This window comes from Trifolium pratense, linkage group LG3 (assembly GCF_020283565.1).
Source record: "Trifolium pratense cultivar HEN17-A07 linkage group LG3, ARS_RC_1.1, whole genome shotgun sequence".
In the NCBI taxonomy this organism is placed as follows: Eukaryota; Viridiplantae; Streptophyta; class Magnoliopsida; order Fabales; family Fabaceae; genus Trifolium; species Trifolium pratense.
The window spans coordinates 14,448,884-14,467,798 of NC_060061.1; the positions used below are offsets into that span (position 1 = coordinate 14,448,884).

An 18,915-nucleotide genomic window follows, 5' to 3' on the forward strand; every position below is an offset into this window, starting at 1 on the left:
AATTTGATTGGAACCGTCCTCCTTTAAATGTTGGCTCTCCTGTCCTAGAAAGTGATAAGGAGTGTGATGACCCCTAGGGGTTGTGTAGGAGATTCATTGAATGCCGCCAATGGTCCTTCTGCGCACGACGTCGTTTGTTATGGCTTTGACTTTAAATTATGGAACAATTTTTTTTTTTTTTTTTTTTTGTATATAATGTCACAGTTTCCCTCATCAATCAAAATTCGGGAAACATCACAATTAGCTAGGTAGCCAATCGTCTTCTAGAGACACTTCTTCATTGGGTATGTCATCGACTAGCTTGTGTCCCCAAAGCCTAAGATTGGTCTCCTTGCCGATTTTGGAGCTGCTTTCATTGTCATGCATTTGGCTATGCCGAACGTTTCTTCTTGTGGGATGACTCCACCAAAGATGGTGACTATAGCTGAGTGTTGCTCGTATATCTCAATTGGAACTTGATCGAATGAGGAATGGTTGGGTGAGGTGAGTTTGAAAAGGTTTAATATGGAAAAATCTTCCCACAAACAACACAACTATTATGAGGTATCAGAACTAAATGGTTCCTCCGATAAGATAAGACTATTTTGATGATGGTTGTGAGCTGCATACACCTTTATAAATTGTTCCTAGCCCGATTTTTTTTTTTTTTTTTTAGACTTTTGGTCAAAAATAGAAAAACACGCTGTCATTTAGAGCTTGTCTTTCTTCACCCAAACTGGGGAGAGTGAATAGAGTTGTAGCTTCACAAAACGCAATGCAATGCTTCACACATTTGCAAAACTCATCCGCACAGTAAACACACACTCAAAATCAAAACCATTTCTCCACCACCACCACCACCACAAAACCCTAACCACCACCTCCAAAGATGAATACTTCGCCGCAATCCAACACGTCGCAAACATCGTCCGTCGCGATTTCTACCTCGAACGAACCCTCAACAAACTCCGCATCACAATCACACCGGAACTCGTCTTCCGCGTCCTCCGTGCATGTTCCTCTTCCCCAATCGAATCCCTCCGTTTCTTCAATTGGGCTCAATCTCACCACCACCACCCTATCTACACCCCAACCTCCGCCGAATTCGAAGAAATCGTCACAATCCTCGCCAATTCCAACAACTACCAAACAATGTGGTCAATTATCCATCAAATGACTCACCACCACAACCTCTCACTCTCCCCCTCCGCCGTCTCTTCCTTAATCGAATCCTACGGCCGTCACCGTCATATCGACCAATCCGTTCAGCTTTTCAACAAATGCAAAACATTCAACTGTCCACAGAATCTTCAGCTGTATAATTCCCTCCTTTTCGCACTCTGCGAATCCAAACTCTTCCACGCTGCTTATGCCCTAATCCGTCGCATGCTTCGGAAAGGTATCAACCCTGATAAACGTACCTACGCGCTACTCGTTAACGCGTGGTGCTCGAGCGGTAAAATGCGTGAAGCTCAACAGTTTCTTAAAGAGATGAGTGATAAAGGGTTTACCCCTCCGGTGAGAGGCCGTGATCTTCTCATTGAAGGGCTGTTAAACGCCGGTTACATTGAATCGGCGAAAGGAATGGTGAGGAAGATGGTGAAGGAAGGAATTATCCCTGACGTGGGAACATTCAATGCATTGATGGAAACAATATGTAAATGTGGAGAAGATGAAATTAAGTTTTGTGTTGAGCTTTATCATGAGTTATGTAAATTAGGAATGGTTCCTGATGTTAACACTTACAAGATTTTGGTGCCCGCGGTTTCGAAAATAGGGTTGATGGATGAAGCTTTTAGGTTGTTGAATAATTTTAGCGAGGAAGGGAGTCGTCCTTTTCCTAGTTTATATGCACCTGTTATGAAGGCATTGTTTAAGAGAGGTCAATTTGATGATGCTTTTTGCTTTTTTGCTGATATGAAAGCAAAGGGTCATCCTCCTAATCGACCTCTTTATACGATGCTTATTACTATGTGTGGTCGCGGTGGAAGGTTTGTTGATGCTGCTAATTATCTTTTTGAAATGACTGAGATTGGTTTTGTACCTATATCTCGTTGCTTTGATATGGTTACTGATGGATTGAAGAATGCTGGTAAACATGATTTGGCTAAGAGAGTGCAACAACTCGAAGTCTCTATCCGTGGGGTTTGAAGTTTGATGTATTCAATTCCAATGACAATTTTCATCGTCTTACTAGAAGGTGTAAGCTTTCATTATTAACCTTAATAGAGTAACTGCAATGCATGCATTTATTGGGAAATGTCATTAGAAAAGTTGATCAAATGGGTTTTCAAACATATACATGCATGAAAAGAGAAAGCCATTCTTTCTCTCAGATGCAGAATCATTTTTGTTTTATTTATGTCAAATGATAGGGAAGTATTTAATCATCATTTGTATAAGAGAAACATGATCAGGAGAAAAGCTTTCCTCCTCGGTAGAAATTTTGTGTTTTCTCATAAATTGAATCCACAGATGACTGCAGTGGAGAGACTGAAATGCAGATGAAAACACTAATTATCGATGTTCGTAGACGTTGCTTCTGTGGTCCCCTGTATAACTCTATACTCTGACGGAAAATTTTATGTATGGATTTGGAAATTCTCAGCATATTGGTAGGTGCCCTTGAGTCTGTAAACAGATTTTATTTTTGAATTTTTGTTTGTCATGTCTTTAAATTTCAAATTCAAACAGTATGTAGGGCAAATTAAAGATTGTACATGTTGGTTCTGCTACAGCAGCTCCAATCTGAATTCGCTGTTTTCTTTCAACAGTTTACAAATCAAAATAAGATCTTGTCTGTGGATTTGGAAATTTAGAGCTCCAGGGAAGATTAAATTCTTCATCTGGGTGTGCTTGCCATCAAGCCATACCAACCCTTTCTAAGTTGCATAAAAGGAACATGACTCAATCTTGCTTATGTCCTAGATACTTGACAGAAGAAAAGACTGTTATCATTGCATATACTGACTGTCCAACCTGTTGGCTAAACAATTATGTTCTGCTTTTGATTTTACTGTCGAGAGTTTCTTTGATGAGGAGAAGATCATTTGTTAGATTAGAAAATAAGTTGTTGCACCTAATGCTCATCTGTCTCAGCTGTTTCTAGCTTGTTTGTGGTGGAGTTAGAGATCTAGAAACATTGTGTGTCGGCATAGAATCTTTCCATATGCATCAAGTTTTGAAGGAGTCTGCAATTTTGCGTATTTCCGGGAGTGTTGTTTTAAATATAGTAGAGATATTAATAAACTTCAAAGATGGGTGGCATGGCAGCTGCCTAGGTGATCCAGGAAGAGCTGGATTTGGAGGCTTGATTGGAAGAGGGGATGTGACATAGCTGGCTGGTGTAAGTGGTTAATATGGGAATATCAAATAACACTCATGCTGAGTTATTAGCCATTTACTGCTATACTGATTCCTTGACAGCATTAGTAATAATCATCATACTCACTAGTTTGCTACTATTATCTAGAGTATTCAATTTGAAGATATGCTGCAACTTGATTTTACGGTCCTCATGTCATCAAGCACACTCTTAGAGACGGAAATTCAAGTGCAAATTTCCAAAATAGTTCCTACATGGCCCAAAGCGCACATTCCGCAACAATCATAAGAGTAGGGTTCCATGTAGAAGGGATGTATATCTCAATTATAAGAAGGATTCATCTAGCTGTCCCCCATCGATGGTTGAAAGCTATCAGAAATGCTGTTAGATTGAAGGATATTAGACGGTTATCGATCATTCAATATTATTGTCTCTAGAGGTTTTATTTTCGCTTAAATAATACTTCTTCCGTTCCTTATTACTCGTGTGTTCCAATTTATTTGTCCTTTTTATTGAAAAATATGTGTCCTTTTTTTTTACAGCAAAAAAATGTGCTCTTATTTACTTGTGCTTTTTAAAGTTAATCATTACATTATTTTCAGTAGTCTAGTGGTTAGTCCCACACATTATAAGTGTGGAGAAATGGAAAATCCAATGTTCGATCCTCGGCCCTCCAATAATTTTATTATGTCACAATATATATGATTACATTGATTGTTTTTGAGACTTAATTAATTTACCGTTTTGTCAGCACTTATTTTAAAGAATTCAACCTTTTAATCATTCCACGTGTTCCACTTGTTCCACTTCTAACATCTTTTTTAACATCAACTTCAATTAAACATTCTGATTTAATCGTGACACACGTTTTTTTCTACGCCATGATCTCATGAGAGGTGCATTGTTTGTCTTTTGTTTATGGGTCAAGTTTAAAAGAGTTTGATTACACCCTATCTAATGCGTTTTTCCTGTCAAAAAATAAAGTTTAAAAGAGTTGTTTGATTGCACTCAAAATCTTTTTGGTTGTCTTGAATTGAAAACTATCACCATCAATCTAGCAAACTATTTTTTTTTAGTAAAAATAAATCTAGTAAATTAGAATATTAGATGAATTAAATATATTTTTAGTCCCTCCAAATATATTAACTTTTATTTTTAGTCCTCTAAATTTTTTTCCAACATTGCTCCCTCTAATTTTTTTTTGTTTTTTTAAATTTTAATCCTTTTTTATTAAAAAATTTACATGAAATATTTAAATTTTGTTTTTTATGATGTATTATTTATTTTTTGACGAATTATTATTATTATTATTATTATTATTAAAACTTTAAAATATATTTTAAATTTAAAAGAGTTTTGAAATAGTTTTAGATGAAGAGTTTTGAAATAGTTTGATTGCACCCTAATTTCTTTTTGGTTGTCTTAAATTGAAAAACACCATCACAATTTTCAGTAAAGATTTTTTTTTAACTTCAACAATTTTTAGTAAAGATAAAGCTAGCAAACTAAGATAAACTCATTTATTATCGGAAGATAACTTGATTTTTGTTACTCATTTTTCTGTAAAAAAATTTTAATACTTTGTTCAACAAAATATGATCTTTTAAATTTTATTTAAAAAATTAAAAAAAGCAAAAGCATCGAGAATGAAATCAGAGAGAAACTGAGAAAGGTTAACGAAGCGATGGACGAGAAAGAAAAAGGAGAACGATGGAACGGAGCGATGACGAATCTATCAGAGATGAGTTCAAATCTCGAATCTCTCCAGAAACTTCTTCTCACCAAAGCCGTTTTCGTCGACGACGACACTTTCTCCAAAGCTTCTCTCGCCGCCGATCAAGCACGCACAATTAAACTCCTCGATCAACGAGTTCACACTTTGGAAAGAGAACTCGACGCCGCCATCACAGCCGCCGCTCGCGCTCGATCGGAAAAACGACAAGCTGAAGCTTCGCAGAAAGCCGCTGAATTACGCGCTCATGAAGTCACCAAAGAGCTCGAAAACACCACAAGTATTAACCTAATTCCACTCTCACTTTAATTAATTAATCAATTAATTAAATATATCTGTTAATTTTGGAAGATTTTCATGCTAATTATGAATCATAATTTTAAATTTGAATAATTGTGATATCTGATTGCGAAGCTAATTCATTATTATGGAAGATTGTTGATGCTGTTGCTCCTAATTATGAATCGTAATTTTGTATTCTATGATTATAAATTTGAATAATTGTGATCTGTGATTGGCGAAGCTAATTAATAGTTGCTGATTTTTTTTTACTGCAGAGGTGTTTGAGCTGCATATGGAAGAACTGCGTGCAAAGCAAGAAGAAATTGCAAAGCGTGATAACGATATCAAACTTTTGGAAGCAATTATTCAAACACTTGGAGGAAAAGAATCATTGTCTACATCTCTGTAAAACACTAAAACCTGTTATTCTCTGTTTTGTTGTAAATTGAGTTATTCTAGTTGTAGTGACTAAAGATTGATTGTTATTGTTATCTTAAACACTTCAATAAATTTTACTTTTCATATATGAATATTCTTTCTGTGTTGTTTAATTTTGTGGTGTAAGGATTGATTGTGTGTGTGTGTGTGTGGGTGGGGAATGAAGGCGATAAAGAAAATAAGTGCGTGATAGATCGGAATTTGAGGGTGTTGAAATTTCTTTTTTTTTTTGGCTGAATGCATTCATTAACAATGTTTTAATTGCAATTGAGTTAACTTTGCAATCCTCGATATAAAATATAGTTATAGTTAAATGTGACGGATGTGGCTTTAATCACGGTCACATTGATGTTACATAGATGTCAAAAATCCGATGTTTTGGTTGCAGACTTTTTTTTAAAACCTTGTTCATTACATATATGATACAACAATCTTAAGTTATGGCTGATCATATTGCTTTAGGACATAAGGGTATTTAGCTTCCCCCAATTGCAATGAGTGCCTTAGGAAGCAAGATATGCTTGTTTTCCTTGATGAAAGACAAAATTGGCATGAACTCTATCCACCAGAGCAGAGAGAAGTAATCAGTGCCCCATTTAAAGTACCGAAATAGCAGGTCTTTCAAAACCTTTTCGAAATATTCCTCGGCTAAAGTTTCTTGGTGACATATCCAAATTCCTGGCCATGTTTTCACAGTTTCTTTTATTCCGTGCAAGAGAAAGATGGTATGTTCCAAATATTTTCATCCACTTGGGTGCTTCTAAACCGTGTTTCGCCTTAGTTGGGAATTGGGATTCGAAATAGACAGAGGTTGTTCCAAGATGATTGTAGGCAAGTATCAACCTCTGTCTCTCTCGGAACATTAAAAGTGAAAATTTATTTGCATGCGTTTAGGTTTTTTTTTTCTTCTATGCATTGATAGTTCACTCAAAACAGCATGAATATAAGCATACAGGTAAGATGAACACTAAATTTGCAAGGTCAAAACATTCCCTATGTTTCTACTTACAATTACGCCCTGATGTGGCTCTGGCCTACAGCAATTAAGACATCAGTGATCTATTTTAACTCTTCTCTTTTTAATAAGTTTCTCACTGTCTGAGTTTTCTTTGTATTTATATCGCCTCTTCGGCTTTGTCTAATCTCACATGAGCAGGCTACTTACAAAGTTACAATCTTCCATCAGATCTCAGCTTCTCCTAGTTCTCACTCTGCTACACAGTACACACTAGCTATTTCGTTCATTTCACTGTAGGGACATAAAAACCTATCCTCTAATAAATTTTTTACACAACTTTGTCTGGTTTAGTTTTTTTTTCTTCTTCCTTTTCTCTGTCATGTTTGAGTCTATTTTTTCTTTATGTTAATTTAAGTTTCACCTATTTAACAGGATAAGATTCATCTCATAGAAACTATTTCCAAAACTAAATTTGAGTGATTCTAAATTTAATCTTGGTATTCATCATTTAATATGCATTAATATAGTAAGATTTAAATTCTTAATTTTTTTATTATGTTGAACTCTTCTTAAATATAAAAAAGAAGAGAAGACCTTAGAAAATGTAGCAGATGTGTACTATAACTAGAAAAATCAGAAATCTAGAAACAAACATTGGAGGTGTACAATAAAGTTGTGTGCAAGAGAGACCTAGTTAAGCAAAAGTACAGTATCCACCCAATTATGCCAAACTTGTTGTTTGGTTCTATTCCCTTTTTCTTTTCTGATCATATTTTTTTTTTAATTTTCCTTTTCAAATATGCTTCACAATGGTGCCAGTAGAATGCCATATCTTGGACAAGCAAAGAATTAAATACACTTTATTCAAGTACTACCATGTGAGCACATATTTGCAGAGTAAGCATTTTACTCTCCACTTTTTCTTAAATGGCAAATTATCACTGCTTACATGACAATTTTTCAGTCATTTAGTGTGTCAGAAAGACAAACATTAGTACCGTTTTAAATGCCACGCATGATCAACATTAATGACATCAAAATTACATGAATATGGAGTACAATGTAGCAGATGGACAAAATATGAAATTGCCCATAATCCGCAAATGGTAACAAAAGAAAAGACAACAAAGGACATAATTAAATTTGAAGATCAGATAATAAATGATCCAAGAACAAACAATGACTTATAGCTAGTAGCTACTGCTTGTGTTATGCATATATGCAATAGGAAATAGTAACATTTTAAGGAAACCAGCTTATATATCTATTCAGCATTTTGCTTTTGTTCTAAAGAACCTAGTAGCTAAGCTTAACACACAAAATACCGAAAAGTGAAGAATTGATAATTCAAATTCATGTTTCAGCATATCAAATGTCTCTTCTGCAGTTTTTTTTGTTTTTTTTATCATTTGAATTGTACTCAAGTAACCTTTGTCCAAGAGACATGCGACACAGAAGGTAAATGCCAGATGTTTAGCATGCTGCATGCATCTGTCAATGTCATTAAAGCCAAGATCTACTATGTTTTTTTGTTCCATTCTCTATGTATGTACAACTTCGGTCAAAAGGAAAAAAAGAATGTTAGATCTGTCAAAGCCAATCATTTCAAATTCTCATACACTCATTGCTTTGCTTAGATGGAAAGCATTGGGACTTGGATCGCATATTCTAAAGCTGAATTTGCTTCTGTCCCAAAAAAAGCATTTAGTTTTGCCTTGTTGTAGTAGTAGTAGTACTAGTACTAGTTCAAACAGACTCAAAACCCAAGACAGTGACACTCACTTTAATGTTTCTTCCAACTTTAATTGAACTTCTCTTTTGATTGAAATAAATATAAATAACCCTCCTCTCTCTGTGATCTCATTAGCTAAACCTTCATATCAATCATTTTTTGAATCATTCTGTCTCCATTTGTCCTACTTCTTTCTATAAACCATAGTTCTGTAGCATCATCTCATCTCAGTAGTATTAATGGAGGTATTATTCCTTGAGCTTTTCAACCAATAGATTTTTATATGGTTTATTTAGAAAGGATGTATTATAGAGAATACTATTTCATTAAGGAAAGCATGTACTCAATTGATTATCAGCATGTCTTTGAATATTTGGTTATTGTTTTGTTTTGCAGATTGTTGAGTTAAAAGTGGAGATGGTTTGTATACATGAGAAAAGACTAAGGAAATGCCTCTCAAAATTAAAAGGTTTGATTCATATAAATATTTCTAATCGGTGCTACAATAATTCTGAGTTAATTATTGATTTAATGTAATATTGTTTATGAGTGCAGGAATAGAGAAAGTGGAAGTGGACACTAATTGTCAGAAGGTAGTTGTGACTGGATACACACACAAAAACAAAATCCTAAAAGCAGTTAGGAGAGGGGGTCTCAAGGCTGATTTTTGGTCTCCTCAGAATGAGTTGCTTAATGCTTATGTCAGTGCCAATTATGCCAGATTTAGATTCAACCCCTTTAGTTTCTTCTAGTTTTTATACCTTCTGCTACAGATATGTATTAGCATTATTCTCATTGAACAACCAGAAAAATTCAATGAGGATATTTCAGATACACATAAAAATCCATACCATATTACTAGTTAACTGTTGCCACGTTCAGGATATATTTAAGTCACAATGCTTAACATTCCCATGATTTTGGCTGTGATGTGTCTTTTATCATTACTCCTGTCCATGATCAGGATATGAAATTCTTTGAAACAAGTTTAAGTATATCAACCAAATGTATATTTAAGGTTTATGATGTCCACTTGGTGATAATTTAATGGTATTGATTTGGCTGCTTATCCATGTTATTGTTTATAAACGAATAAAGATTGATCTCTATGGTTTACACTTTACGCAGCAAATCATATGGATTTGTTGCTTGATTATGTTAGCAACTACATCTCCTCCAACTGCATTTTTCAGAATCAATCTGATTATGCAGTAAATGAGTCATTCAAAAAAAAAAAAAGATTATGCAGTAAATGACGGATTTGTGCTTGTTTATAGTTGCAGGAACTTCAAAAACTGAAGAAATGTACTTGTTTTTGCCGTAAAATAAAAAACCATTAATAAAATTCAAAAAATTAGAAGTTGATTAAGATGGGATATTTCTGCCTGGAGACCAAATGTAAATATTGAAACAAGTCCATAACTAAGAGCTCTGCTTATATACTGTATATTTTATCTATTTTAAGGGTATAAACCGAATACAATAACTCAATGAATTCGCTTATATGTTATAGTTGTACTATTTTTATCTCGAAATATAATGTAAATTTCAAAACACGATACTCATTTATAAATTGGATGTAGTTTAATAAAGATTTTGCTTTGTTGTTGAAATTGGTAATTCGTAGGCGAAGCTATATACTTATTACCAAAATGTACAATTTTCTAAGAAGCTTGCACTCAACTACATTAAATTTGAAAAGTCGAAATTTGCTTCAATAAATCGCAAAAATAAATAAAAAAAATTGATGCAACTGAGTCAAACATGTTAAACTTGCAACTGATAGCATCATCTTTGTTTAATTCAAGTGAGTTTTCCAGCAACACGTAATATTCACTGTGCCTTAAAATTACTCAACTCAAATACCAGGGCATGTGATATTTGAGGGAAAAACTAAAATATAGTATTCTTAAGGCTAAAAGGCTACCATAAGGGCAAACCTTATTTGAATGTATGTTTACTTTGTTTTGATGAGCCTGTGGTTATAGTTATATGCAAACAACTTAATCATGTTTCTGACATGACAGAAAACACTTAAACAGCTGGTTTATAAACCTAAGCAAACCTTAAAGCACGTCTCTAAAAACATAGGTTGTTATTTTAGTTGGAAAACAATAACCACACCACAATAGTGATCACATTGTTCAAGTAACAAGTGATAAAAAGATATAACTATTATATTATGCCATACAAATGAATGAGTAATCGAAGATGAAGCGAGCGTAATAGTGAAAAAAATGATGTCAGACGGCTTTGGAATCAATAGAAACCAGCATCACAGCTAGACAGCCATCATCAGCACGAACTACCAACAGCTAATACAATTGCAAACCCGACCCCAGCAAAAACGGAAGCAACAGCCCGCTACAGTAATTTGTTAATTCTTCAATTACTCACGAACACACATTCATATTAAAGATGCATCAACAATCACCTCACAGCTACAGTCATGGAGCAGTGTGCTACAACAAACATATCTCACTACATTAAGTAGCAGATATTATAAACTCGAAAGGTCAAAATGTTAAATCAGTATCCAGTAAAAAACCCTAAAAAAAGCAACCTTGAATATTTTACCATTGACCCCTTCACTGTGATTAGAAGCAAACATACCAGCAAATTAGGGTTCATATTAAGTACCACAGATTATGTTTAGTATCTGCGTCTGAATCAACAAATGACAGGTCCAACTTCTATGAGGCATCAGCCACATGTCAAAACCCGTTCAACTCGTGTTTATCACAGCATCAAGAATTCCTTTCAGGACAATTTTTTATGAAAAATCAATCACGATTACCAGATCAAAAATCATAAATCTCAGGGCGTGCAGGATTTAAGAAATAAGGAAGTGAACAAAAAAGCTTACCAAAAACCAGATCAATTGTGAAAAAATCAAGCAACTAAATGTCTTTCTAACCAGCACACTGGTAAAACAATCAGAGTCCTAAAACCAGCATAGTCTTGCAACCAGCATCAAACTCAACGAACTATCATCAATGACATCAAAACTCACGAACTATCATCAATGACATCAAACTCACGAACTATCATCAATGACATAGAAACAGCATCAACAGCAACAATATCAACATGTGCATATCAGGCACCAATCACTTTTCCCGATCACAACTATAAAACCCAATAAGTTAATTATAAATCAACTGAGCTTTAACTAGATCACAACCATCCTGCCTATAACAAAGGAAAAGAAAATGTAGAAGCAGAGAAGAGATAAATGCAAACACAACAGAATAAAGCTAAAATAGCAAAATCCCTCATACTGAAATATTAACCTAGCAACTACAAGGTCCAAAAGCTACCAAACTCTGAAGTAAACAACATAATAGGTCAAAATAGAGAAACATTCAAACACCAAGGAAATCCGATCCTACCAAACTGCACTTAGATCATAAAATTTTTCCGAGACTCTGATAAGACCATTCACAATGACCAAATCACCCAATATTATCAAGACAGTAACAGGTACACTTGTCGAGGTGTCTTTGGAATACTTCATGAAGAACAGCTTATTCCTGCAAATGTAAACAGAATCGAATTATCACAAAAGCTTTTAAAAAAATGCCGTTTTGATAGCAAAGTTGACTTCTTGTTTCAGTTTTAAGTTCAAGAATAACATTACTTTACTTACATCGCCATTTGAATTTCGAGGAGACGGGCTCCGGGAAGCATCAGGGCGACCTCGTGGTGAGACACTGCGAGGCGTAGGAGACTTTCCATCTCGGCTACGATTATCAGGACTTTCACGACGTGGGCTTTTCTTGGGGGAAGCACTCTTTTGAGGGGAAATACTCCTCTTTGGAGAAGGGCTCCTTTTAGGACTAGGACTGTGTCGTGCAGGGGAGCGGCTGTGTAGAATAACAAAAAAGGCTTAAAAAACAATAATTATGATGGTGAAAAATCACAACTGAAAAGATCAAGAATCAAGGATTCAGACCTGTCCACTGATCTGCTTCGGCTTCTACTATGACGCTCATCATCATGACGCCCTCTTCCACGACCCTTGCGATCAGGACTGGCACTGCGGCTTCTGCTTCGGCGACGAGAGTCCCTGTCTCTCCCACGGTACCTGTCACGTTCATTCCTATCATAACTCCTGCTGCGACTTCTCCTCCTGTAGTCCTTGTCTTTGTAATCATCACGATGCCTACTAATAATTGGACATTAGTCCATAAAAAATTCTACCAAAGTCAATCATGAATGTCGAAACACCACTAGTTACGAGAAACAAATTTTAATAACCATAAGAAAATATCAAAATGACAACATAAAATCCCCTTGACAATATCAACCAGAAGATAAATTGAATGCTAACTACAGTCGAATACAATGGCAGATTGGCAGTTATGAAAGTAGACATTCACAGGGCATATCAAAAGTCAACAAAAGACAACTTATTCAAAATTAAAAGTACATTTATGATATCTATAAGCATGGAGACAGCCACCGTATCTAAGCTGCATAGGAAGGACAAATTAACATGCTTAAATTGAAGAGGTCACGCCACCCCCTCCTTTAGTAGCAAAATCAAACTGCATGATACAAGCTTGATTGATTTGAGCATCAAATAACTAGTTTTGGCTATAAAATTCACTGAGCATAAAAACAAAAACAAGAAATTGCATGTAACTGAAACATCACTCATCACATTCAGCTTTCCAAAGCTCTCAATACAAAATATCAGCCACTGAAATTCCTACATCCACAACACTCTAAAACCAGCAAGGACATTAAAAAGCGATACGAACCTTCTCCTGCTGGGACTGCGGCTCCTTGAGCTCTTTGATCTCGGGGATGTTTCAATAATCCTTCCTTTCTGACTGTAAATTAAATAAATAAACTTAGCTACATACAAATGCACGAGCATAAAAAAAAAATCAAGCCATGAGAAAAATAATAACCAGCATCCACTATCCATCATCCACTATCAGTATGCAAATGAATAACAAGAAAACAAAGTTATTGTATTCAAACAAAATCCATTCAACAAGATTACTCAGTTTTACAAACAACATATTATATAAAATCAAGGTACAATTTTTAAATTTAACATGACAACACCATTATAACAAAAACAAGAAAAATCAATTTTTGTCACCACAGAACCAAACACACACCGAGTTTTATCTCATTATTATATAAATAAACAACATGATATAGAAAATCAAGGCAAATTTATTAATTTGACATAACAACACAATCATAACAAAACCAAAAAAAGAACTTACATTCTCTCAGCATTAGGACCATATTTTGCAAACTGAACAGTTATTTCACGACCATCAACCATTCTTCCTGAAAAAAATTATTAATTTTTTTTAATTTCATATACAAAAAAAAAAAAAAATCGATTTTTAATAAATAAATGAAATTAACAGAAAACATACCGTCGAGCCTATCAACAGCCTTGGAAGCTTCATCAGCATACTTATAACGCACAAAAGCGAAACCCCTCGATTCACCAGTTCTTAATTAAAAACAAAAACAAAAATCAATAAATAAATAAAAAATCGAAAATCGAAAAAAAAAAACGAAAAAGAAAAAGGGAATAGAATACCTTCGATCTTTGGGGATGAAGATGTCAACAACCTTGCCATACTTATCAAAGAGAGGAAATAGGTCATCGGCGGTTGTACCTTGAGGAAGCAAAATATTAGGTTATCGGAGATAATAAGAGAGGAAGAAATTGAATTGAAAAGAGAGAAAGAAGAAAGAGCTTACGGAAAGTGATGTTGAGGACGAGGAGAGAATAGGTATCGGCGATGTCTGGAGGACCTGACCTACCGAAATGAGACATTGTTGATTGATGATTTGGATGCACAGAGAACAAAGTGAGAGTGAGGAGATGATGATGATAATGAGATATTGAGATTATAATATTCTCATTTGCAATATAAATAAATAAATATATTTTATCTTTAAAATTTCTTTAATTTTTTTAATTTATATTTAAGAGTTTAAAAAGTACGCACCGTCGGTGTAAATTAATTTTTACACTAATAAAAATGATGTATTCTTCCAAATCATTAAGAAAGTAAGGTTGAGTGGAGTGATGTGACCGAGAACATGATTGATATTGATTGACAACGTAAAATTATTTTATATTATCGGTGCATATTTTTTTGAGTTTAATTGTTGTGCACCGTCGGTGTAAATATTTTTTACACATATATCCAATGATGTGTTGCCAAATCATTTAATGAACGTGACACATCATGTGTTTTTAATTACCATACATGATGTGTCGGTATATTATTGGACGCATGTGCAAAATAACTTTAGACTGACGGTGCATATAAATTAAATTCTATGTTTTTCACTATATTTAATGGATTAATTTACTAGTAAATTTATGCAAAAGAGTTTAATTGTTGTGCACCGTCAGTGTAAATTTTTTTTACACATACATCCAATGACGCGTTGCCACATCATTTAATGAAAGTGACACATCATGTGTTTTTAATTACCATACATGCCCCCATAGAATTAATATTTTTAGCCATCAAAAGATTTAATATTTGAGTAGAATTACATATAATATTGGACTTGGGCATAATAATAGGAACATGATGAGAGCTTCAACAGTTCAACCTACTTTACAGTCCACATTTGATTATTAAGAAATATATAACCGATTATATAGAAGCTAGACCGGGGGTGTTTGATTTCTGTTACAAAATAAATTCCAAGAAATGTTATATGGAAAATATTTATTCCCGTGTTTGATAGAAGCGATTAAAAAAATTATTCTCAGGAAATATATGATTTCAATAAATGGTGAAGTGAAATACCTCCTTTGACAGAATTCTTGCAATTTGATTTTCTCCATTGTTACTAAATGGTGAAGGTATGGTTTTAACTTTTAATAAATGGTGGGTATGAGTAGGGTACTATATATTACTCATTTACATACCCGCAGTTTGATAAAATACCCGTATCCATCTTTATATCTACGTGGGTAACAACTTTTGTACCCGTCCACATACCCTATGGGTACCTAAGTACTCATACATGTACCCGTTACCCGCATTTTTACTAAAATAAATCGATCCATTATAAAATATTATATCGTTTTAATATAATTAATTTTTTTAAAGATTTTTATGTTGACTCATAAAATTTATAAACAAAAATTTGATTATCATCACGTTAAAGTTCATTTCTTTGTTGACATATTCACATTGTGTTTGTATTATGTTATAAATAAACATTTCATTAAAAATATGTAATAGTTTATTAGTGTTGTATTTGTTTTAATTGATATATATATATATATATATATATATATATATATATATATATATATATATATATATATATATATATATATATATATATATAAAATAAATAAATACAGTAAAAAAAAGAATAAATTTATAAATAAATACAGTAAAAAAAACCAATCTTTTACTAGTAAAAGGAAGGTTGAGTTACTCATAAGCAAGTATTGTGATGATGTGGCATGCTTTAGAGAGCTCTCATATCTATTTAAAATTTGTCCCAAAATTTATTTTGTGTGTCCATTCATCCTCCAAAGTAATTATCTATATGTTACAATAATAATGGCTCTCCCAATATTTTTTTTGCAAAGAACAAAAAAAAAATGCTATATTGATGTTGATAATTATACATGTGAAGTTCAAGTGACAAGTAATTTAAATTAGTAGCAAGTGTAACATATAACATAAATAATAGTAATAATGAAAAAAAGACAAAAAAAAAGATCAAATTATAAAAGAAAAATGAATAGATATATGCTCTTTCACATTTTACACTACCAAACATAAAATATAAAACTATGCATGCATAAATATAATTTGCACTTTGCAAAAATTTACTTTAAATAAATAAACCAAATAAAAAAAATTACTACTCAAAAAATTTTCATACTTGACAAAATAAATAAATTTTATGAAGAAAATACTTTAGTTATATTGTTTATTAATTTTTTTTAAAGAAGCTAAATTAGCCCATCCAAATTGGCGCCAGAGAAAATCGAACCTCAGACCTCAAGAGGAGCATACTCCCAGGTCCCAAGCCAATACCAATGCACCAACTCAAGTGGGGTATATTGTTTATTAATTAATTATTATTGTGCTATTATTTTTTTAAAAAAAACTTTGTCATACCAACTTTTAAACTACCATTCTTTCATATTCCTTAACTCTTATTCCTTAACCATGACAAATAAATTTATCATTCAATCCTTTAAACTTCATCTTTTCCCATTCCTAACCACTGTGTGTATAAATATATGATTTTGTGCACAAATGCTAAATGTTTGTAGTGCATATTTGAGTATCATCACTTTTCTCCAACCAACTATTGGATAGATGCTCTTCAATAGGTTCTTCATCTTTTTCACAATTTATTAATTTCTATATATATAGCAACTTATTAATTATGTTACTCTTACATTGTGTGAAAATTTTAGAAATCCTTATTTTTATTGATATAATGTCTGTTAGCCTACTTTTCTAACTTTTTTCTTAATTTTTTTCTATTTCTTAACGTAGATTTGACAATTTTTTTATGTGAACTAGGATAAGAGAATAAAAGAGAGACCTTTATTTTTGTCTTTGTTGCACCTTTGATGCTCAAGAAATCTATGAAAAGTGACAATTTATGTAAGTATATATCTTTGAGTGCATTTCCACTATATATGTTATTATTCATAATACCATATTTTTACTTACTACCCTACAACAATATTGCTTATTTTTTCAAGGAAAATATCACTAAAATTATTAAAACAACAAAACGATCATTTTAATTGTAACAAAAAAAACATCATTTTAATTTTGATATTACTTATTCTTTGTAATAAAGCAATTATTATATTCAATTAAATTTGTCTTTTTAAGTAATCGTGAAAATTTCGTCAAAAAAAAAAGTAATCGTGAAAATAAAACCACAAATCCACCTTCATTTGTAAATTAGTTACAATAAGAAAAATAAATAGATGAGAAAATCAAGTTTCTTATAACGATAATAAATTATTAAAAATTTTGTAGCAAAGATTACTTTATAATATAAATTAGTCTACCAACTCTTCACATTTTACAGCTATGCTTATTCTGTGTGCTTATTCTCCATTGTTTAAACATCTTCAAATAGTAAAGACATCTATTGCACAAGCAAGTAGATTACTTTCTTCCCAACCTGTCAATGCTATTTTCTAATTATATATGTATTTCTTTTTATTTTTTCAGAGGAAGAAAAATAGAGGAAGATATTGTATATATAGTTTTTTTTTATGAGATGTATATATAGTTTTCTTAACTTTCTTATCAATACACAAAATAAAATCACAGTTTAAAAGTAAGTATAGTAGAATGTGGAACATTGTGAATATATATACATCGATTGAAAAATTAATTTATCAGTACAATAGTTTTTATCGGTTAAATATAACTATATATATTCGTAATTTGATGATTATTATTGAATTACACTAACAAATCTCTTCTTAAAAAAATTCTCACAAATAAAAAAGGAAAGCAACTTGCGATTGCACCATTACGATCCATAAAAAGAAAATATGATACATCTTTTTAAACTTATGAGATATTATGTTTTTCCTTTTATTTATTATTTTATACGATTACACTATTAGAATAAAATATGATACATCTCTTCAAACTTATGAGATACATTATAAGAGACTCGCTAAAAATTATATTCATTGTGTCCTTAATTTACAATATAAAATCTCATTTTTCTAAACAACATACTTTCTTATTTTTAATATAACAGGATTACAACTAAATTATGTCACTATAATTTAAATATATATGTCATTATACTTATCATAATTATTATTTTTCATTTGTAATAATATATTTTAAGTATGTTCTAATCAAACTTGCCTGCATTCATTTGCAATTTCTTTGGTAGTTAAAATAAACTCCACCAAGTGAAAGTTTGACAGAAAATTTTAAAAGAAGTCAATATATCAACACAAGAATTTTATTTTCTTAAAATATAAGAAATAAATTGGATGGAAGATAAATGCAGTTTTGCTATTTCATACATAATTTCATGGAATCTGAGCAAAAGATGAAAAAGACGAAACTACCATATATATAAATCACATTCTATAAGGTGAGTTTGATTTTTTCTTTCTCATAAACAATATTTTTAGCAAGGATGACTATCGCTATAATTCTTATTGAAAATAATAAAAAATACACCAAAGTAAAAAAAAAAAAAACTTGCGAGAGTGCACAGACCCATAAAAAAAATTAAATTCTTATAAAATTACACAACTAAGATACAATATAATACATCTTTTCACACTTATAAATAATATAAGAAATCATTTTTTTTACGGAATATTATAAGAGATCATTAAAAACTATATTAATTGTCTTTAAAATATATTTGTGAGCAAAAAAAATAGAATTTAATTTATATGCACCGTCAGTGTAAAGTTATTTTACACATGCATC

At 32.3% G+C, this 18,915-nt stretch overlaps 3 protein-coding genes across 11 annotated transcripts; 2 read left to right on the plus strand and 1 right to left on the minus strand.

The window, feature by feature from the left end:
• The first annotated feature begins 307 nt into the window (after positions 1–307).
• Positions 308–3,782, plus strand: LOC123915811 (pentatricopeptide repeat-containing protein At5g18390, mitochondrial). 4 transcript variants are annotated; one of them, XR_006811986.1, is made up of 3 exons: positions 308–2,179; positions 2,455–2,594; positions 2,674–3,782. XR_006811986.1 is itself a non-coding variant. In XM_045967058.1 (2 exons), exon 1 carries the CDS (start codon positions 760–762, stop codon positions 2,128–2,130), a length of 1,371 nt encoding a protein of 456 aa, XP_045823014.1. In that variant the 5' UTR covers positions 308–759; the 3' UTR covers positions 2,131–2,179; positions 2,455–3,782. The 4 variants fall into 4 exon arrangements, 1 of the variants encoding a protein (XP_045823014.1); XR_006811987.1 differs by having other exon boundaries at positions 2,754–3,782; XM_045967058.1 differs by having other exon boundaries at positions 2,455–3,782.
• A 1,131-nt stretch (positions 3,783–4,913) lies between these two features.
• LOC123913972 lies at positions 4,914–9,056 on the plus strand. 3 transcript variants are annotated; one of them, XM_045964921.1, is made up of 5 exons: positions 4,914–5,316; positions 5,594–5,723; positions 7,534–7,611; positions 8,843–8,915; positions 9,002–9,056. In XM_045964921.1, the coding sequence occupies exons 1-3, from the start codon at positions 4,989–4,991 to the stop codon at positions 7,565–7,567; spliced, it is 492 nt and encodes a 163-aa protein (XP_045820877.1). In that variant the 5' UTR covers positions 4,914–4,988; the 3' UTR covers positions 7,568–7,611; positions 8,843–8,915; positions 9,002–9,056. The 3 variants fall into 3 exon arrangements, with proteins under 3 accessions (XP_045820877.1, XP_045820878.1, XP_045820879.1); XM_045964922.1 differs by having other exon boundaries at positions 7,537–7,611; XM_045964923.1 differs by lacking the exon at positions 7,534–7,611 and having other exon boundaries at positions 4,915–5,316.
• A 1,466-nt stretch (positions 9,057–10,522) lies between these two features.
• LOC123913971 (serine/arginine-rich splicing factor SC35) lies at positions 10,523–14,372 on the minus strand. 4 transcript variants are annotated; one of them, XM_045964919.1, is made up of 8 exons: positions 14,022–14,083; positions 13,852–13,931; positions 13,693–13,759; positions 13,213–13,284; positions 12,402–12,611; positions 12,096–12,312; positions 11,839–11,979; positions 10,523–11,575 (listed from the first exon to the last, which is right to left on the minus strand). In XM_045964919.1, exons 3-8 carry the CDS (start codon positions 13,712–13,714, stop codon positions 11,557–11,559), a joined length of 681 nt encoding a protein of 226 aa, XP_045820875.1. In that variant the 5' UTR covers positions 13,715–13,759; positions 13,852–13,931; positions 14,022–14,083; the 3' UTR covers positions 10,523–11,556. The 4 variants fall into 4 exon arrangements, with proteins under 4 accessions (XP_045820875.1, XP_045820874.1, XP_045820872.1 ...); XM_045964918.1 differs by having other exon boundaries at positions 12,402–12,614; XM_045964916.1 differs by lacking the exon at positions 10,523–11,575 and adding an exon at positions 14,186–14,372 and having other exon boundaries at positions 11,699–11,979; positions 12,402–12,614; positions 14,022–14,100.
• Positions 14,373–18,915: the final 4,543 nt, after the last annotated feature.